Source organism: Cebus imitator, unplaced genomic scaffold (genome assembly GCF_001604975.1).
Source record: "Cebus imitator isolate Cc_AM_T3 unplaced genomic scaffold, Cebus_imitator-1.0 Scaffold299, whole genome shotgun sequence".
Taxonomy (NCBI): Eukaryota; Metazoa; Chordata; class Mammalia; order Primates; family Cebidae; genus Cebus; species Cebus imitator.
In genome coordinates, this window is record NW_016107614.1 from 1,505,964 (window position 1) to 1,515,719 (window position 9,756).

The following is a 9,756-nucleotide window of genomic DNA, read 5'->3' on the forward strand; positions in this document are numbered from 1 at the left end:
TGAAGACAAGGTTTCACCATGTTGGTCAGGCTGGTCTTGAACTCCCAACCTCAGGTGATCTGCCTGCCTTGGCCTCCAAAGTGCTTGGATTACAAGCGTGAGCCACCACGCCCGGCCCGACTCTTGCTTCTTGATTGAAATAAGCTGACATTAAAAAAAGAGGCTCTTGTCAAGATTTAAGATGAAGTTGCTTCTAATTCGAGCTGGCTTTTATTTATCATCACTGGCATTTGAACAGGAAAAATAACCTAGTATGTAAAAAGGTTGAGGAGACAAGCATTTAAAATTTTTTCTTTTTAGTGACTTTTTAGCTTGAGGACACACATTCGTAGATTTTTAACTTTTATGTTATTTCTCTTTATTTTTTATTTTTATTGCAGCAACAATAGCTTAATATGTTATTTCTAATAATACATTATCATTTCAGAGAAAAAAAAAAATCTCCTAGCCACCAACGGAAGATGTGGGCTGTTGATCAAATCATGCAATAATTTTTCAAGGAAATAGAGATGAACTTTGAAGTTTACCCATGCCTTGTTTTCACTATACTGTTATTAACAATTATCCATGTAGTATTGACAATGTCCTTTGTAGATTAGTTATATCTAATATTTAGAAGTGCTGTCATATTTCCTGGAACAGTGCTTTGGTACCTAGGGCATAATGGACCACTTTTAAGTTGTGATTGCTTTTATTGTGGGTATGTTTGTATGAGTCAGGTGCATTTCCATTCTGCCCAACTGAGATATGATAACTTGTCCTTTCTAGCTTGTGTTATGTCCATTTGTTGGTTATGTAATAGATGACTGTTTATATAATAAGGATTAGAACAAGCCATTAGAATTAATTGTTAATAGATACAAACTATATGTCTGCTGTAGTTTCAATTATACAGTTCTTAAACATAACAACATATTAGAAGTAAAAAGGGGTTTAAATGGTTTGGCTGTGTCCCCTCCCAAATCTCATCTTGAATTCTAGCTCCCATAATTCCCATGTGTTGTGGGAGGTAATTGAATCATGGGGCGGGTTTTTCCTGTGCTGTTCTCTTGATAGTGAGTAAGTCTCACAAGATCTGATGGTTTTATAAAGGGAGGTTCCCCTGCACATGGTCTCTTGCCTACTGCCATGTAATAGGTGCCTTTGTTCCCCCTTTGCCTTCCACCATGATTGTGAGGCCTCCCCAGCCATGTGGAACTGTGAGTCCATTAAACCCCTCTTTCCTTTATAAATTACCAAGTTGCGAGTATGTCTTTATCAGCAGCATGAGAACAGAATAATACAGTAAACTGGTACCGGAAGAGTTGGGTACTGCTGTAAGGATACCCGAAAGTGTAGAAGCAACTTTGGAACTGAGTAACAGGCAGAGGTTGGAACAGTTTAGAGGGCTCAGAAAAAGACAGGGAAATGTGGGAAAGTTTGGAACTTCCTCGAGACTTGTTGAATGGCTTTGACCAAAATGCTGATAGCGATATGGACAATGAAATCCAGACTGAGATGGTCTCAGATGGAGATGAGGAACTTGTTGGGAACTGGAATAAAGATCATCACTCTTGCTATGCAGAGAGACTGGCGGCATTTTGCCCCAGCCCTAGAGATCTGTGGAACTTTGAACTTTAGGGAGATGATTTAGGGTATCTGGTGGAAGAAATTTCTTTTCTTTTTTTAAAATTTTATTTATTTATTTATTTATTTTAGATATATTTTTTAAAGATGGGGTTTCACCATGTTGGTCAGGCTGGTCTTGAACTCCTGACCTCAGGTGATTCACTGCCTTGGCCTCCAAGGTGCTTGGATTACAGGCGTGAGCCACCACGCCTGGCCTGGTGGAAGAAATTTCTTCGCAACAAAGTGTTCAAGAGGAAGCAGAGCATAAAAGTTTGAAAAATTTGCAGGCTGACAATGCAGTAGAAAAGAAAAACCCATTTTTTGCAGAGAAATTCAAGCTGGCAGCAGAAGTAAGGAGGAACCAAATGCTAATTTCTAAGACAATGGGGAAAACATCTCCAGGGGACCTTTGTAGCAGCCCCTCCCATCATAGACCTAGAAGCCTAGGAGGAAAAATGATTTTGTGGGCTGGGCCCAGGGCCTTGCTGCTTTTTGCAGTCTCTGGACTTGGTGCCCTGGGTCCCAGCTATGGCTAAAAGGGGCCAGTGTACAGCTCAGGCCATTGCATCAGAGGGTGAAAGCCCCAAGCCTTGGCAGCTTACATGTGATGTTGGGCCTGTGGGTGCACAGAAGTCAAGAATTGAGGTTTGGGAACCTCAGCCTAGACTCGAGAGTATGTATGGAAACGCCTCGATGTACAGGCAGAGGTGTGCTGCTGAGACGAAGTCCTTATGGAGAACCTCTGATAGATCAGTTCAGGAGAAGGAAATGTGGGGTGGGAGCCCCCACACAGAGTCCCCACTGGAGCATTGCCTAGTGGAGCTGTGAGAAGAGGGCTCCCATCCTCCAGACCCCAGAATACACTGACAGCTTGCACTGTGCACCTGGAAAAGCCGCAGACACTCAATGCTAGCCTGTGAAAGCAACCAGGAACAGGGATCTAGCAAAGCCGCAGGAGCAGAGCTGTCCAAGACCATGGGAACCCACCTCTTGCATCAGCATGACCTAGATGTGAGACATGGAGTCAAAGGAGATTATTTCAGAACCGTAAGATTTAATTACGCCTTGTTGGATTTCAGACATGCACGGGGCCTATAGCCCTTTGTTTTGACCAATTTCTCCCATTTAGAATGAGTTTATTTACCCAGTGCTTGTACCCTCATTGTACCTAGGAATTAACTAACTTGCTTTTGATTTTACAAGTTCATAGGCAGAAGGGACTTGCCTTGTCTCAGATGAGACTTTGGACTGTGAACTTTCGAGTTAATGCTGAAATGCGTTAAGACTTTGGAGGACTGTTGGGAAGGCATGATTGATTTTGAAATGTGAGGACTGGCTGGGTATGGTGGCTCATGCTTGTAATCCCAGCACTTTGGGAGGCCGAGGCAGGCAGATCACCTGAGGTCAGGTGTTCAAGACCAGCCTGGCCAACATGGAAAAACCCTGTCTGTACTAAAAATACAAAAATTAGCCGGGTGTGGTGATGGGCACCTGTAATCCCAGGTACTCAGGAGGCTGAGGCAGGGAGAATTGCTTGAACCCAGGAGGCAGAGATTGCAGTGAGCCAAGATTGCACCATTGCACTCTAGCCTGGGTGACAGAGTGAGACTCTGTCTCAAAAAAAAAAAAGAAAAAGAAATGTGAAGCCGGGCGCGGTGGCTCAAGCCTGTAATCCCAGCACTTTGGGAGGCCGAGGCGGGTGGATCACGAGGTCAAGAGATCGAGACCATCCTGGTCAACATGGTGAAACCCCATCTCTACTAAAAATACAAAAAATTAGCTGGGCATGGTGGCGTGTGCCTGTAATCCCAGCTACTCAGGAGGCTGAGGCAGGAGAATTGCCTGAACCCAGGAAGCGGAGGTTGCGGTGAGCCAAGATCGCGCCACTGCACTCCAGCCTGGGTAACAAGAGTGAAACTCCGTCTCAAAAAAAAAAAAAAAAAAAAAAGAAATGTGAGAACACGAGATTTGGGAGGGGCCGGGGCAGAATGATGTGGTTTGGCTGTGTCCCCACCCAAATCTCATTTTGAACTATAGCTCCCATAATCCCCATGTGTCATTAGAGGAAGCTGGTGGGAGGTAATTGAATCATGGGGTGGGTTTTCCCCACCATGAATAAGTCTCACGAGATCTGATGGTTTTATAAAGGGCAGTTACCTCACACACACTCTCTTGCCTGCTGCCATGTAAGATGTACCTTTGTTCCTTCTTTACCTTCTGCCAAAATTGTGAGGCCTCCCAGTCATGTGGAACCGTGAGTCCATTAAAGTTCTTTTTCTTTATAAATTACTCAGTCTTGGGCATTTCTTCCTAGCAGTATGAAAATGGACTAATACAAGGGTATAGTAGGCATTGGGAAACAAAGAACAGGGAAGAAAATATTTCTGAGATCCAAAGGAGCTTTGCCAAGCATATAGCCCAATGTAATGTAGGAGTGGAGAACCAGCTAAGATCAGGAGCCCTAGAGAGAACTGTCTGAGCAGAGGTTGGACTTAGATTATAATGGATGGGTCAGAGGCATCCGGAATTGGAGTATTTTAAAATAAAACCTATTAGTGGACATGGGAAAAGCTGAATTAATATCTGTTTTATGTACTTGTGCTTTCCTTTCTGTGAGGCTTTGTGGTTGTAAGGAACAGAGTTCAAGGGCAGCTGGCTCAATTAAAGGAAGCTGACTGTAAGGAAACCTCTGCCTTTGCGTGGAGTCAGGACCAAAGAACCCAACGAGTAGTGCATATAAAACATACAAAAATATGTCCTGAGAGATTTTCTTCTGTTTTTTTTTTCAGTGATGCCATCTGCAGTTTTGTGATCTGCAATGACTCTTCCCTTCGAGGTCAGCCCATTATCTTTAATCCTGACTTTTTTGTGGAGAAGCTCCGACATGAGAAACCTGAGGTGTTCACCGAGTTGGTGGTCAGCAATATCACAAGGCTCATTGATTTGCCTGGAACGGAGTTGGCTCAGCTGATGGGGGAAGTGGACCTTAAGTTGCCTGGCGGGGCTGGCCCAGCGTCAGGATTCTTCCGGTCTCTCATGTCTCTCAAGCGCAAGGGTAGGAGATGTGTCTGTGAAGGGTGGGTAGGCCTCAGCTGCGCCCTGGGCTTCTCTCTCAACATCTGCACATTCACTAAAGAGTTGCTGTTAAAGCATTTTTGGGCCATTTAAAAAATTTTTCATAAGTAGTAACACCTTAAGTAATAGTAATACAAATTATAAAAACTGTCTAGATAAATAAATAATTAAACTAAAGCAAATATATTCAGTCTCTGAGAGATGACATGATTAACTTAGGTAGTTATCAGGGGTGTCTTGATTTTCATGCCCTATTAATATGTGAAAATAATCTTTAAAAAATCAAAATTACATAGCTAGAGGCTATAGTAAAGAAAGCTTGAATTTTTTTCCTTTGTTTCTTTTTTTCTTTTTTTAGGGGATGGGATCTCACGCTGTTGCTGAGGCTGGAGTACAGTGGTGTCATTACAGCTCACTGTAGCCTCAAATTCCTGGGCTCAAACTACCCTTCTGTCTCAGCCTCCCGGTAGCCGGGACTACAGGTGCACGACACCATGCCTGACTGTTTTCTGTTTTTTGTAGAGACGGGGTCTCACTATATTGCCCAGGCTGGTCTCAAACTCCTGGCCTCAAGCAGTCCTCCCACCTCAGCCTCCCAAAACACTGGGATTACAGGTGTGAGCCACAATGTCTGGCCTTCTGTTTGTTGTTAAATTAAATACTAACATGCTAGATATCTCCTTCTTACTTAGTAGGTATGTGCTTCTTACAAACAAGAAGGTGACCTTTGCGCTCAAGGAACCTATAGCCTAATATTGAACTTGAGAAAGCTGATTGAGAGTTGTCCTGATTGTCTTTTCTAGTTTACTTCCACTTCTAAGGTTTTTGTTTACTGACCATGTGAAAACACTTGCTGAATTGTGAAATAATAGGATGCTTGAGTGGTTTTAGCTATGATGACTTTGTACTATTTGTGTGGAATACAGCCCTGTCATATCATATGGTTTTTCAGAAAAAGGAGTGATATTTGGGTCCCCACTGACGGAGGAAGGCATTGCCCAGATATACCAGTTGATTGAATATCTACACAAAAGTAAGACTACTTGAAATTTTATTATTCTTTGTTTAAGTAGTTCTCAGTTTTCTGTTGAGAGCTGCCTTGAGTTAGTAAGTACTAATTAACCATCAACAAAGGAACTAACCAGTGTTAATTTCAGGTGGCATATTTTTAAATGCATTTCCTTTTAAACTTCATCTCATATATTCATTTGCTTTATACTCTCAAAGTGTATATATATTAGACTGTGAAGTCACATTTACCTCTCGACTCAGAGAGACATTTCTTCTGGAAAAATACGTTGTTCCTAAAGAATTGTGGCATTTATTTAAGAGAGCATGATACTTTTTTTTTCCCTCCAGAATTACATGATTAAAACACATTCTTTACTTAAACATTTTTTTCTTTTTGAGACAGTGTCTCAATCTGTTATCCAGGCTGGGGTGCAGTGGTGCAATCTTGGCTCACTGCAGCCTAGAGCTCCCGGGCTCAGGTCATTCTCCTATCTCGGCCTCCCTCATAACTGGGACCACAAGCTTGCACCTGGCTAGTTTTTGTATTTTTTTGTAGAGATGGGGTTTTGCCATATTGCCTAGGCTTGTCTCAAACTCTTGGGCTCAAGTGATTCACCCGCCTAGGCCTCCCAAAGTGCTGAGATTATAGGCATAAGCCATTTCACCTGGCCTAGGAATGAATAGTTTAGTTGGGATGATCCTAAGCTTCTGGTAATCTTTTAGGCTGAAAGGTAATTTGACACGTTAGAGTTCTGATTCCTAGAGCAATGCAGAGACTCTGGATTCATTCTGGGCTGGGAAAACAGTTTACGAGAGCCACAGACATCCACACATGTATGTAGCCCCTCCAAACCAAGTCTGTGATAAACAAGGAGAAGAGGTCTTCAGGGAGATTTGGCTTTTTTCAGTTTATTTTTCAATCTAATTCTGACTTGATTGGGTTAAATTCAGAATGTCTATACATACCTCAGGTTGTTGAATGACTCCTGGGGGGACTACCTTTTAGTTTGGAAGATCTCCAAATGCTCAGGGCCGTTCAGATATGTCTCCTCAGGAGGTCAGTAGGTTCTAAACTACCCTGGTGAAAAAAGGCAAAAACTTACTTGAAAGGCTTTGTAAAGGTTCTTTTAAGTGTAAAGTAGTCTTTAGATTATGTATTTTAATCATAATCTTTCTGCTTCCTTTTTGCCTGTCCTCTGCTTTCTTTTATACTAAACAGACTTGCGAGTAGAGGGTTTGTTTAGAGTACCAGGTAATAGTGTCCGACAGCAGATTTTAAGGGATGCTCTCAATAATGGAACTGACATTGACTTGGAATCAGGGGAGTTTCATTCAAATGATGTTGCCACTTTGCTGAAGATGTTTCTAGGAGAGTTGCCGGAGCCTCTGCTGACACATAAACATTTCAATGCGCACCTCAAAATTGCTGGTGAGTATAGGAAGTAAGAGGGAGATGTAAATACATTTCTTTCAATTTAGTAAAGTTCCTAGGAATTTTCTGTTGCTTGTGACCCGCAGCAATACTTCTGTTAATATTGGTTAAGACTTTGTGATATTGTTGGACTTCTCTTGTACTCATAGGTATTGGCTAGTTAAGTTTAATTTAATTGAATGTCTTTCTTGGTGATTAAGCTTTGTATTGAGATAATGAGCTGATGGTAAGATGTGGTCTGGGTTTTATTTATTTTTGAATCTTTGATAGGTCCTCGAGTAGTATGTTGAACATTTTAGTTGAAGACAGGGTCTTACTCTGTCACCTAGGCTGGAGTGCAGTGGTGCAACCTTGGCTCACGGCAGCTTTGACCTCCCAGGCCCAGGTGAGCCTCCCACCTCAGCCTCCCAAGTAGCTGGGACTACAGGCGTGCGCCACCATGCCTGGCAAATTTTTTTGTATTTTTTGTAGACATGCGGTTTTGCCATATTGTGCAGGCTTGAACTCCTAGGCTCAAGCGATCTGCCCACCTTGGCATCCTGAAGTGTTGGGATTATAGCATGAGCCACTGTGCTCAACACATTTTAGTTGCTTAATAAATGTATGCTTTTCATTGGATTGATTCATTTATTTCAGATGGTTACAGGTTCAGTATTTTTGCCTTGGTTTGGGGTTTTTACTCAGTATTTCTATGCCTCAGTTGAGGACATCTCTACTCTTAGAAATTTGTTTTTTAAAAAAATATTTGTTTTCTAAATAGAAACACCTAGGTCAAAATTCAGATGATTCAAAGAATATACAGTAAAAATCTTCTCTCCTACCCCTGTTCCCCAACACCCAGTTCTTCCCAGAAACAACCAGTGTTATTGATTTAATTTTTTTTCTTTTGAAAAAAGAAAGCCTGGGCCTGTGGCTCACGCCTGTAATCCCAACACTTTGGGAGGCCGAAGAGGGCAGATCACGAGCTCAAGAGATAGAGACTATCCTGGCCAACATGGTGAAACCCTGTCTCTACTAAAAATACAAAAAATTAGCCAGGCGTGGTGGTGAGTGCCTGTAGTCCCAGCTACTCCGGAGACTGAGGCAGGAGAATTGCTTGAAACTGGAAAACGGAAGTTGCAGTGAACCGGGATTGCGTCACTGCACTCCAGCCTGGTGATAGAGCGAGACTCTGTCTTAAAAAAAAAAAGAAAGCCTGTTGCCCAGTCTGGTCTTAAACTCCTGGCTTCAAGTGATCCTCCCTCAGTCTCCCAAAATGCTAGCTAGGATTGCAGGCATAAGCCCCAGCCTCCAGCCCAGTGTCACTGATTTCTAAAGTGTCCTTCCAGAGATATTTTGTGTACTTCCAAACAAATACATATATTTCTTTTCTTCTATTTTTATGTAATAGATTGTACACATCTATGTTCTGTGGTTTGCTTTTTCACTTATTGTATCTTAGAGAAGTTTCCATTTTTAGCTCATAAATGGTTTCGTCATACTCCTTTATGCCTGTGTGGTAGGGAATTCATTTTTTTTTTTTTTTTTGAGACGGAGTTTCACTCATGTTACCCAGGCTGGAGTGCAATGGCGCGATCTCGGCTCACCGCAACCTCCGCCTCCTGGGTTCAAGCAATTCTCCTGCCTCAGCCTCCTGAACAGCTGGGACTACAGGCACGCACCACCATGCCCAGCTAATTTTTTGTATTTTTAGTAGAGACGGGCTTTCACCATGTTGGCCAGGATGGTCGCGATCTCCTGACCTCGTGATCCACCCGCCTCGGCCTCCCAAAGTGCTGGGATTACAGGCTTGAGCCACCGCGCCCGGCCAAAAAAAATTAATCTTAAAGCACTTTTAGTAGCAATCCAAATGATACAATGAGTAAATATTACTACGATGTTATATAATTTTACAGTTATTTTGGGGAGAAATAAAGATGTTAGACCTTTGGAAAAGATTTGGAAAATATTCTTTTTACAAATGTTAACATGAAGGATGCTTGTTTTGTTTGCTTTCCAGTTCAGTTCATTCATTTAGTGCACTATTTGAAATCCTCCCTTCCACCACCCTGTGATTCACTATTCTTCGAGAACATACTGAGGCGTGGCACAGTTGTCGCCTTTCATATGCCTTGCTGATAACTGGAAGGAATTTTTGTTTTCAGTTTCATATTAACAGGGGACATTTTCTAGAAGTGTTATCTGCCTTTCCTAAACCTGGAATTATTGAGATTAAACAGCTTAAATAACACACTGTAATCATTTTTAGGTCTATATGAATTGTACTCAAATGGTTATTAGTGTTCTTTGAAACTTTCATTATCCAGTGGACCGTTTTTTGTTGATAACCTTTTTAGCCTGTTAGGGGAGAACCAATAATCCTGACTCCATTGGGAGCTGCCTGTTATAAGGAGCAGCTTGTAAACAAGGACATATTCACGCTCATTTTTCACTCTCATTTTTTAGCTGTAAAATATCTGAGTGGGGAGAAGTGGAGTGAGTGGCATTATCAAAGGCATGTGTAGATCTTTTTATTTTTTATTGAGATGGGGTTTTGCCCTGTTGCCCAGGCTGGTCTTGAAATCCTGGGCTCAAGTGATCTGTCCACCTTGGGGTTACTGGCATGTGCCAATGTGCCTGACCTGGATATG

The 9,756-nt window shown here is 42.2% G+C and overlaps 1 protein-coding gene across 3 annotated transcripts in view; it reads left to right on the forward strand.

Annotated features, from left to right (window-relative positions):
- The window catches only part of ARHGAP19 (Rho GTPase activating protein 19), a 67,593-nt gene that overhangs the window by 17,364 nt on the left and 40,473 nt on the right, over positions 1-9,756 (forward strand). For all 3 annotated transcript variants that reach the window (XM_017502781.2, XM_017502782.2, XM_037729356.1), the window contains exons 2-4: positions 4,398-4,663; positions 5,636-5,716; positions 6,914-7,123. In XM_017502781.2, the coding sequence (XP_017358270.1) occupies positions 4,398-4,663; positions 5,636-5,716; positions 6,914-7,123 (557 nt within the window). The remainder of the gene's footprint in view (positions 1-4,397; positions 4,664-5,635; positions 5,717-6,913; positions 7,124-9,756) is intronic.